General features: G+C 44.9%; 1 protein-coding gene across 1 annotated transcript in view; it reads right to left on the bottom strand.

The window, feature by feature from the left end:
- Positions 1-12098, bottom strand: part of DENR (density regulated re-initiation and release factor) — a 46659-nt gene that overhangs the window by 17470 nt on the left and 17091 nt on the right. The window contains exon 5 of the mRNA XM_069755668.1: positions 905-985. Within this exon, the coding sequence (XP_069611769.1) occupies positions 905-985 (81 nt within the window). The remainder of the gene's footprint in view (positions 1-904; positions 986-12098) is intronic.

The following is a 12098-nucleotide window of genomic DNA, read 5'->3' as shown; positions in this document are numbered from 1 at the left end:
CAAAACTACTGGAACAACATGTCCATTCTTGAACTGTCCCCCCACCTCTCCTCCCTATTTGGTTGCTTACAATCTGGTTTCTGACCACATCTTTCCACTGGAACTGCCCTGACTAAAGTCACCAACCTACTAACCGACAAATCCAAGCGACACTAATCTGTCCTTCGAAAACAGTGGACCATTCTCTACAAATTCTCTTATCTCTTGACATCACAGACCTGCCCTATCCTGGATCTCTTCATACCTAAAAGGACATTCAGTATCTCCCACTCACACACCACCTCCTCCTCATCTTGCCCCCTATCTGTCGGTGTCCCCCAAGTTCAGTTCTAGAACCCATGCTCTTCTCAATCTAAACCTTTGGCCAGGGATAGCTCAGCGTCCCATGGCTTTCTGTATCATCTCTATGCTGAAAATACACAGATCTCTCTGGACCCAATATCACCTCCTTACTAACCAGAATCCCACTATGTCTGGCTGCTATATCATCCTTCTTCTGTGCTAGATTTCTAAAACTTAACATGAACAAAACAGATTTGGTCATATTTCCCCCATATCACTCAACCACCCACCCCCAATAGACCTATCCATCAAAGTCAATGACTGCTCACTCTCCCCAGTTCTGCAAGGTCACTGCCTCAGTGTAATCCTTGACTCTTGATCTCTTCTTCAAACCACAAATCCAAGCCCTCTCCACTTCCTGCCGACTCCAACTCAAAAATATTTCCTGAATCTGCAAACACACTAGTGCATGCCCTTATCTCCCACATCGACTACTGCAACCTCCTACTCTGTGGCCTCCTTTCTAACACTTTAACCACATATCTGCAAGTTAACTTTTTTGTTTTTGTTTTTTAAGAAAAACAAACAAACACAGTTTTGCTGATTAGAAATGTTGTTTTACCTCTTTTTTGTTTTTTCTTCTCCTCCTCTTCACCTATGGGACCTGACCCCTCACCAGGAGTTTCTTGTTTGGGAGAGTTTCCTAGAAAAAAAAAAGTTGGTGACAGGCAATATCTACATGAAGATAGAGAAATCGTAATAATAATAATAATAATAATAATAATAATAATAATAATAATAATAATAAATGCAGATCCCTTGTTTGACAGGAAAAAGCAGCACAGAAAAAGGACTATTGAACCTAAAAGGCATGTATGTTATGTGCTTAGAAGTTTGCTAACAGTCAGAATAGAGAGAATAGGGAGGATAGAAAGCAGAAATCTTAAAATGTTTTGGAATTGAAACAAAATACATCAGACAACTACATAAACTGTAGAATCTCTGAGAAACTAAAAACAATAAGGCATATACTACAATTTTGGTACAAGAAAAGAACAAAAAAATTAGTGAGTGTAGTTGACGTTCACATCTCATGTCATGGGATATTTAGTGCCCACTAAATGGTGATCTAATGAAATCACCTGGTGATGATAGCATATGATGGGTGTTCCGCTCATCATATGCTCATAATCTCATATTAGCTTTGTGTAACTGTTTTGCTCCATCGTGCAAATATCACACAGCGCCAGCTATTTTCCATGTAACTTGAGGCTGTTGCACTTCAGTGTCAAGATATCCATCCTTTCCACTTTGTACAGCAGAGGCTATACACTGTAGTAGAGTCCATTGCCATTGACTAATAGGGTCTCTCAGATTCAGCTGCTGTTTATTGTGTTGACAAGAAAATGAAGATTTTGGGTACTCACCGTAAAATCTTTCTTGAAGCCTTCATTAGGGGACACAGGTAGCTATGGGTGTATACTGCTGCCATTAGGAGGCTAACACCAAGCAATAAAAAAAAAAAAAAAACACTTCGCTCCTCTTCAGCAGTACACACCCACCAACCAGATCCAAACAGATCAGTTGTGTGATAGCAGAAGGAAAAACAATCTAAAACAGAACACAGACTAGCCCAACTTAACATTTAGAAGGGAAGGTGCCGTGTCGCCCAATAAAGGCTCCGAGAAAGATTTTACGGTGAGTACCCAAAATCTTCATTTCTCTATCGCTTCATTGGGGAACACGGGGACTACTTTGAGATGTCCCGTGGCTTCCTAAGTATGGGAAGGGAAAAAAAAAGAAGGGCTAACCAAATGTAAGAGCAGAGACGAGAATCCCAGATCGGAAACTAGCCACTGTAATATGCAAAACCTTTCTAGCCGGGCCCGAAATAGCCAAGGAGGAGGAGGACAGTGAGTACTCAACACCTGGAAAAGGTAGGAACAGATAAATAAGAAGCAACTTAGACAGCTGCCACAGAGGCCTAAAAAAGAATGGTGAAGGAGGCCCCTAGGCCCAGATGAAGAGAGTAAGAACGATAGGGATGGTGTTCTGTCCCTTGCCAGTCTGCATCCAGAATGGTAGAGGGATCCAGACTGTAAGACCGTTAGGAGGGCTCAAGACACAAGCAGGGAATATGAATGACTAAGGAATCTGCTCCCGACACATAGGGCGCTGAGATGCACTCTGACCAGATACAATATAGCCTAGAGACCGATGGTAGAAGGAAAGATGGAAAGAGAGAAGGATCTCTCCCACAATGAATTAGAGGACCGAACGCAGGAGCACCATGACCCGAGAAGATCAGCAAGTGAAGGCAACAGGGCAGGGCTGGAAGAAACAGTTGGAGGAAGAACTTTCCAGGGAGCAAGGAAGTAGGACTTAAAAAGGGTAAGAAGAAAAGCGCAGTAGAGCGTTCAACACCAGATTGGAGCCCCCAAGGTTCACGGGAGGTCACTAGAAAGTTAATAAGCATGCACAACCCACAGGAAAACTGGAAATGATAAAAGCTAGTTTAGTTTGAAACTAAAGTAGAATACTGACCTTAGGGAGCTGAAGAACACACCAGAATCAAGGCCCGAAATAAGGAGCTCAGGAGGGAGAGAAGAGGAAGGAGAGAATAAGAGGCATTCCACACTTAGGCCGCAATCAAGACGTGATTGGAGAAACCAGAGATTGAACACTGCTGTTCACGAGCTAGGCCGTGAAACAGAAAGAAGGGAAAAATTGTGATAGTGAAGAGGATGCAGCTGGAAACAGATATGGACGTTTCCAGGAGACTATAAGAAATGGACTACCTGTGCAAGAGAGGACTGAAGGAAAGGGAAAGAGATGAAGTTTTGGACAAAAAAATGCTGAGTTGTAGAATATGGAAGTGGACTGAAAGACCCTGTAGAGCACCCTGGTTGCCTTTGGATCAATATTGGATATGTTCCGCCATAAACAAGAATTGACTGATGAGACAACCTTTCTCCGGTCAAAGGCTTTTTGCAGGTCAGGAAGCAGGTAGAAAGTAACTAACTGTGGACGAGTGAACTGCTGAAACACCAGCAGGTGACGAGATATCTCTGCCAAGGATGACTATGATAAGAGTTCCACATTGGAAGGGAGCAGAAAAAACCTAAGTGTTTCTTCTTGGAAAGTAAAAGAGAAACCTTCCACTCCAGGTTCCAAATGAAGAATGACTTACCTAGTCTACAGGCAATGTTGAACTGTGCAACGATGGAATAAAGTTCCTAACTGAGAAGAAGGATGTCTGTCAACACGAACTTCCTTCGCTCTGGACGGGTCCTTTACGACGAAGCAGGGTAGGACACCGCTACTAGGCTAACAATAGAGTATGCTCGGATTAGAGGGCATAGGAAGGAAGTTAGGGCGATTAGAGTTCCAAGAAGAGTAAAGAACACGTCTTCAGGGAGAGAAGGGCAGCTCGTGTTCCAAGAGGAAAGATAATGAACCCTTTTTGGGGGAGAAAAGGACGGCTCATGCTCGTGATTAACCAGGTAACTGAGGCGCAACTGATAATCAGGGTGAAGAGCGTGAATGAAGTGGGTGTGCCTCGCTAGATAGCAGACAGAGCACTTGGGTCGCTGCTATAATCAGTCCTATGCCGAAATCTCCCTCTGCCCTTGCGCCACCCCCGGCAGCCATTTTCCCGCAGTCCACCGCATAGGAAACCATGGAACTGCAGGGGCTCTGGCCTTTCACAAAATGTCGGCAGATGCCCCCAGCAGCACCGGACACCACCCGCTGCACCAGACACGCATTGGCACGCCGCACATCCAAACACCCCCTGCGGCCTGCAGCCACACTCCACTCTTTCCTCCTCCAGCCACGACCCGCCTGCCTGCGGTTGCCCTGGAAACTCTAGATGTGATAGGGGGATAGGCTCCTGCCAGATTGACCTGGGGGACAACAGTAGTGATGCAATCCCACACTGTGCTCTCGGTCTTTGGGGAGGGTGGAGATCAGAGTGACAATTCTACTCTGTCACCCTTAGCAGACAAGAGGGCTGCTTCACAAGCTGTATATGGAAGAAAAATGGAAATCATTAATAAAACACAACAAACCTAAGGTAGAAACCAGCTAAACTGGACGGTTTGGCTCCGGTTGGTGGGTGTGTACTACTGAGGAGGAGCTAACTTTTAGGCTATGTGCACACGTTGCAGATTTGCCTGCGGATTTTTCTGCACAAAATCTGCAGCTCTTGGCAGAAAACGCAGGTGCGTTTTTGATGCTTTTTTTAATGCGGTTTTGTATGCGTTTTTGAAAGCTAAATAAAGATGTATTATTGAACAAAAAAAAAAAAAAAAAGCCGGATTACGTACCGGTAATGCTCTTTTAAGGAGTCCACGACAGCACCCCACATGAGAGAGAGGGATCCGCCCATAGGAACAGGAAACCTACAGAATAAAAGGAGGCGGTCCCCTCTCCTCCTCAGTTTAGTTACAGAGTATAAAAAGGGGAACCGCAAAAGTGTTAGTATTCATTCTTATTCAGTCACATAAATTTCTTAACTCTATACAACCATTATTTGTGACCTTAAAGGAAAGAGCTGTGCATAATTTAGGGAGGGTAATACATGGGTGCTGTCGTGGACTCATTAAAAGAGCATTACCGGTACGTAATCCGGCTTTTTACCCTTCGCCACGACAGCACCCCACATGAGAGATTTTCAGAGAGTCATTATTTGGGTGGGATTACTGTATTAAGAACAGCTCTACCAAAGGTCAGATCAGAAGACGTGGACAGATCAAGTCTATAATGGTTGTAGAAGGTAGAAGGTGTAGACCAAGTTGCAGCCTTACATATTAAATGGATCGGTACATCTGCTTGTTCCGCCCAGGAGGAAGCCATGGCTCGTGTTGAGTGCGCTTTTATACCCACTGGAGGAATCTCGCCTTTTGACGTATAGGCCAAGCAGATAGCCTCTCTGATCCACCGAGATATGGTAGCTCTCGTGACCCCATGTCCTTTCTTGTGGCCCTGAAAGGAGATAAACAGAGCCCTACTCTCCCTCCATGTCTGACACCTTTCTATATAAGTCAGGATGGCTCTTCTGACATCTAAGGTGTGGAACTTATGATGTTCTGGAGTTACAGGTGAATCAAAAAAGGAAGGGAGAAATATTTCTTGTGACCTGTGGTAGGTGGACGCTACCTTAGGGAGGTATGAGGGGTCTGGTTTCAGGACTATCCGATCATGAAATATCAGTAAGAAAGGTGGGTCTACTGATAGGGCCTGGATGTCACTAACCCGTCTAGCTGAGGTTAGGGCTACTAGTAAGGCTACTTTATATGTTAGGATTTTTAAAGGTATTGAATCTAATGGTTCAAATGGAGAGCTTGTTAAGGCCTCTAATACTAGATTTAAATCCCACGGAGGTAGACGGGGAATATGGACCGGTTTACTACGTTCACAAGATTTTATGAATCTGGAGATCCACCTATTAGCTGCTATATTGCATCCATATAGGGCTCCTAATGCCGAGACCTGAACTCTTAAGGTATTTACAGATAGTCCTAACTCTCGGCCTTTTTGCAAGAACTCTAGGATAGGTGTGAGTGGAACTTGCTTAGTGAACGGTACCGTGTAGAAGTCTAAAAATTTATTCCATACCCTACTATATATTAGGGTGGTAGATCTTTTCCTGCTCAATAAGAGGGTGTTTACTAGTTCTGTTGAGAACCCTCTGGAACTTAATAGTTGCCTCTCAAATTCCACGCCGTCAAGTGAAGACCTTTCACTTGCGGGTGGAAAAAGGGGCCTTGGTACAGCAGCTCTTTGTCTGATGGGAGGATCCAAGGATCGCATAGGCACATGGTCTGGAGACAAGAGAACCATGGTCTTTTCGGCCAGAATGGTGCAATGAGGATTACTCTTGCCTGTTCCCTCCTGATCTTTCTGATCACTAGAGGAATCAGAGACATTGGAGGAAAGGCATATGCCAGTCTGAACCGCCAAGGATGGTGGAGAGAGTCCAACATATCTGGGTGATCCCTGGTGTTCAGGGAAGCGAACCTTTGTACTTGCCGGTTGTCTCTTGTGGCAAATAGGTCGATTTGTGGTATCCCCCATGCTTCTGTTATCCTTCTGAATATGGATTTGTTTAAGGTCCATTCTCCTTGACGCAACTCGTTTCTGCTGAGGTAGTCTGCCCTGATGTTCTCTACACCTTTGATGTGCAGGGCTGTTAAGGATGTTAGATGAGCCTCTGCCAGCTGAAAGATGTTTGCAGCTATGGTCATCAGACTTCCTGACTTTGTACCACCCTGACGGTTCAAGTATATGCCACTGCGGTGGAATTGTCTGAGTAAATTCTTACATTTGTTCCATGAATCTGCGGAAGAAAATGATATAAGGCACATTCTATTGCTTTTAACTCCTTCCAGTTGGAGGAACATATTAATTCTGTCTGATCCCAAGTATTTTGGGCCAGATTGTCTTCCATATGTGCTCCCCACCCAATAGGGCTGGCGTCGGTGGTAATTATTTTAGACGGGTCTATTATCCATGGCACACCCCGTGATAGGTGGTCCATGTCTAGCCACCAGGATAGCGATTCTAAGACATTACTGGAAAGAGTTATTCTACTTTCTAGATAACCGTCTTTCCCCTGAGCCAACAATACTTCGTACTGCAATTGACGGGTATGGAATTGTGCCCAAGGTACAGCAGGGATACATGATGATAATGACCCCAGTAAGGACATGGCCTTCCTTAGTGTCATGTAGGGTTTGCGTATTGCGTCTGATACCTTTGATTGTATAGTCAACCTCTTTGACTGAGGAAGAAAGCATTTCTGACTTACGGAGTCTAGCTGGATTCCTAGAAATGTCTGAACGGTTTCTGGATTCAGCCGAGATTTTTCGAAGTTGACGATCCAACCTAACTCCTGTAGGGACGAGATCGTATTAGATAAACGAGTTTTACATTGAAGTGCAGAGCTTCCTACCACTAGAAAGTCATCTAGGTAGGGTATTATCAAGGTATCTCGTTGGCGTAGATGAGCCATCACTTCTAGTATCACCTTAGTGAAGACGCGGGGAGCCATAGAAAGCCCAAATGGCATTGCAACATATTGAAAGTGACGAACCTTTCCCTCCAGGGTGACTGCTACCCTTAGGTACTGCTGATGTTCGGCATGTATGGGAAGATGGTAATAGGCGTCCTTTAAGTCTATTCCGGCCATGACACACCTAGGGAATAAGAGTTTTATGGTAGAACTAATGGATTCCATTTTGAAGGTATGATTACGCAGGAAAGAATTTAATTTTTTAAGATTTATGATGGTTCTAAATGAACCATCTGGTTTATTAATCAGGAATAAAGGGGAGTAGAACCCTTTCCCTTTTTGATCCTGGGGAACTTCAATCAGGACTTTCTTAGATAGAAGAGATAGGATCTCTATTTCTAGAGCCCTCTGTTGGTCCTGACCTTTTGGAGATGTTATTATGAAGGAATCCCAAGGGATTCGATCAAATTCTAATTTAAGGCCGTATTGCACAATGTCCAGAATCCACTGGCTGGATGTTATCTGTTCCCATTGGGGAAGAAAAAATTTTAATCTGCCGCCTACTTCCTGGTTAGCGGTATTTACGTCTCGGATTATGGGACCCGCTAAAAAAGGCACCTTTTTGCTTTGGGTCCTTCGACTCCCATCGCTCTCTTTGTTCAAGCGGCTTGTTCCTAGTAAAGGGGCGTCTCCTGAAGGCTCTCCTGTAGGATGGAAGATACTGGTTAGGGAAGCCTTTCTTCCTTTCACCTGCTTTATTCAGGAGTTCATCCAGCGTCTTCCCAAAAAGGAACTCACCCTGACAGGGAATCGCACAAAGTTTCGCTTTAGCTTGTGCGTCCCCCTTCCAATTCTTTTGCCAGAGTGCACGCCGGGCTGTGTTGACTAGGCCGGCTGACCTGGCTGCAAGACGTAGCGAGTCCACTGAGGCATCAGCTAGGAATGCTACTGCTTCTTTAATTTGAGGCAATTTCAGCAGGATAGATTCCCTCGAAGTTTTGCCTTTAATCTGTTCCTCCAATTGCTCCGTCCATACTAGTAGAGATCTTGCAGTACAGGTACTAGATATGGCGGGCCTGAACGCCCCCGTATTGACTTCCCATGACCTCTTTAGTAAAGCTTCTGCTTTACGGTCCAGCGGGTCTGTCAGGACCCCTGAATCCTCCACTGGTAGGACCGACTGTTTGGCACCAGCATCAACTTTTGGCACCTTTGACCAGGTGTTTAGGTCTTCATCGCTGAAGGGATAGCGCCTTTTAGAGGATGATGGTAAAAACCCTCTATTCTGCTTGTCCCACTCCTTTTTAACAATATCTTTGATGGTTTGTATGACGGGGAAGGACCTACGTTTCCTCTGTCCTAACCCCGCAAACATTATGTCCTGTGCTGATTTCTTTTCTTTCCCATCTGGGCACCCCATCGTGCTCCTGACAGATTTTATTAAATTGTCCACATTACTGTTGGGAAGACAAAGTCCCCCTTCAGTCTCGGATGAGCTCGGCTGAGATCCCTCTTCGTCTGAAGAAATACATACACCCTCTGACTCCGAACTAACCGGAGACCGGGACCTGCTAGGCTGACGGGTACTGGCGCTACTTGTCTGCGCCAAACCCTGCATCTCTTCTCGGATAATAGCTCTGACATCTGAGGGAGTCATGATATTTTCCTGCCGTAGAGTTTGCATGATACACTCTGCACACAGTTTTTTGGCATAATCATCCGGGAGGGGCTGCGTACATAAAGCACACTCTTTATGCTTAGATTTGTGTGTCCTTTTCTTAGTCTAGAGGAAGGATACAGGAGGAACATATATCAGCATATAGGAAGAGACTCTTTCAAAAACTCACCCAGTGAAGCTGACAGGTACCGGTTCTGGAGGCGGAATTCGTTTGGTGGTAGAACTCTTCTCTGGAGGTCGGCCACCACTCTTTGTGCTGCTCCTCGTGCTTCTCTCGCTGCAGGGAGAGCGCTGTTGCACTGCGGGCAGGTGCGCTTCGTCGGCCGGTGAAGCCATTTCACACACACCGGCCCGACGCTAGCGCTGCATTTTTAAAACTGCCGCCCATTCTCCTGCCTCCCCGGACCAACCCGGAAGTGCTCCCGCGACTTCCGGGTTAGACGCGCCGCTCTCACTCACCATGCGGCCGCCGGAGGCTATTAAGCCGGCCGCTGCAGCGCGCGCGTCCTCACAGTGCCGGCCGGACCTACGGTGACCGGACCCGGACCGTGGATGTTTGGCCAGACGAGGGGGGAGGCTGCAAGCAGGGGCTCCCCCGCCGCTGCTTCTGGTACCGCAGCCCCTGCCGTTCCCACAGAAACCGGCGCAGGCGGGTGCATGGCCCAGGGATCCTCTTCATCTGTAGGTAAGCCGGGTCCCTGTAGGAACAGGAAACCTAAACTGAGGAGGAGAGGGGACCGCCTCCTTTTATTCTGTAGGTTTCCTGTTCCTATGGGCGGATCCCTCTCTCTCATGTGGGGTGCTGTCGTGGCGAAGGGTAAAAGATTTGTGATGACATGTCTTGTCCAACCCACACTCCATTGCACACATAGATAGACAGACAAGACAGGCCAGCACAGACTCCCGACAGGCCAGCACAGACCCCCGACAGGCCAGCACAGTCCCCGCCCGCACACACAGACACGCAGTCTCCACCCACACTCCCCCCTCCCGATCTGCAGCGTTTTCACCGGCAGCTAAACCGCAGATCTTTTTTACATCTGCGGTGTTGCTGCGGATGTGCCCGACTCAATGCAAGTCAATGGGTGCAGAAACGCTGCAGATCTGCACAAAGAATTGACATGCTGCGGGAAAAACAATGCTGCGTTTCCGCACTTTTTTTCCACAGCATGTGCACAGCGGATTCGGTTTTACATACGTTTACGTGCTACTGTACACCATATGGAAAACTGCTGCAGATCCGCAGCGTCAAAAACGCAGCGGATCCGCGGTTAAGAACTGCAACGTGTGAACATGGCCTTATTGAGTAATCTCAGCCTCTTAGTGGCAGCAGCATACACCCCTGGCTTCCTGTGTCCCCCAATGAAGCCATAGAGAAACAGCGCTGCATGCAGACAATATCTATGACAAAGGCGGGTTCCAGCAGAGAGGCCAATGCAGTTGAGAATAAAGTCATTAATATCAGTAGAATTTGAATGGTGCAACACAGAAGCATCAAACAAAAATAGATGTCAGCTGCCAGTTTCGTAGGATCAACTGTCACTGATGAAGCCAGACCTGAAGGGCCTAATCCCTTATGCAAATACATAGTGTGAAAGATCCCCCATCCATCCCCCTTCTCATGTACAGCACCATGGAATCATTGGTGCTATATAAATAAATAATAATAATAATCCATGGCAGGAATCTGAAGGGCAGCCTAGATTTCTGCCACCAAAAGTAGAAGTTTGTTTCCAATCCAACATGAAAGCATAATCTAGCCCTACAAGTGAAGGTGGCACAGCACCTAAGGAACAATTCTGGTCATGAGTATAACAAGATACTGATTGGGCTAAAATCATTTTTGAAATTGAGTTACCTTAAAAATTTTGCACGTTATGCCTGTTATAGCCTTTGTTGTGCAATTTCTATCGATGACTGCAGTTTGCAACTCTAAGGGTGTGTGTCCACGTTAAGGATTGCATCAGGATTTGGTCAGGATTTTATGTCAGTATTTGTAAGCCAAAACCAGGAGTGGAACAATTAGAGGAAAAGTATAATAGAAACATATGCACCACTTCTGTATTTATCACCCACTCCTGGTTTTGGCTTACAAATACTGACATAAAATCCTGACCAAATCCTGATGCAATCCTGAACGTGGACACATACCCTTATCTGCCTTTTCTAGTGCTGTTTTAGGGCCAAAAACTTCAACACAAACTTTATGTGTTTTGTGGTCATAAATCAGCTAAGGAGCTCAGAAAAAAATACAAAATAAAACACACCCCATAAAAAAAATTGACACCGTCTCCTGTCTAAAAGTCATTCTGCGACCAGCAATGTACAGATAAGCAAAGAACCTGTAAAAGCCAAATTATGAAAATGTTTAAATAAACACAAATATAGTTTTTTTTTGCCCAAAACATATGCATTAAAAATAATAAATAAAATATCCCCAAAGGTGTCAATACCATGTAATTGGGGAGCATGTACTCTTCTGTAAAATAATATGTCGGTGTTTTAAGCTTGTATAGTAAAAAAAAATAAAAATAAGATCATTGCCAGAATTTTCCAGCCGTATTACAAAATGTTTTATAAATGACTAAGCAGGATGGTAGCGTCAGCAAGCCAAAAACTCTTACATTAACCCCTTCATGACCCAGCCTATTTTGACCTTAATGACCTGGCCGTTTTTTGCAATTCTGACCAGTGTCCCTTTATGAGGTAATAACTCAGGAACGCTTCAACAGATCCTAGCGGTTCTGAGATTGTTTTTTCGTGACATATTGGGCTTCATGTTAGTGGTAAATTTAGGTCAATAAATTCTGCGTTTATTTGTGATAAAAACGGAAATTTGGCGAAAATTTTGAAAATTTCGCAATTTTCACATTTTGAATTTTTATTCTGTTAAACCAGAGAGTTATGTGACACAAAATAGTTAATAAATAACATTTCCCACATGTCTACTTTACACCAGCACAATTTTGGAAACAAAATTTTTTTTTGCTAGGAAGTTATAAGAGTTAAAATTTGACCAGCGATTTCTCATTTTTACAACGAAATGTACAAAACCATTTTTTTTTAGGGACCACCTCACATTTGAAGTCAGTTTGAGGGGTCTATATGGCTGAAAATACCCAA

Source organism: Ranitomeya imitator, chromosome 1 (assembly GCF_032444005.1).
Source record: "Ranitomeya imitator isolate aRanImi1 chromosome 1, aRanImi1.pri, whole genome shotgun sequence".
In the NCBI taxonomy this organism is placed as follows: Eukaryota; Metazoa; Chordata; class Amphibia; order Anura; family Dendrobatidae; genus Ranitomeya; species Ranitomeya imitator.
Note: the sequence above shows the minus strand (reverse complement) of the source record. Positions and strands in the feature narration are given on the sequence as shown.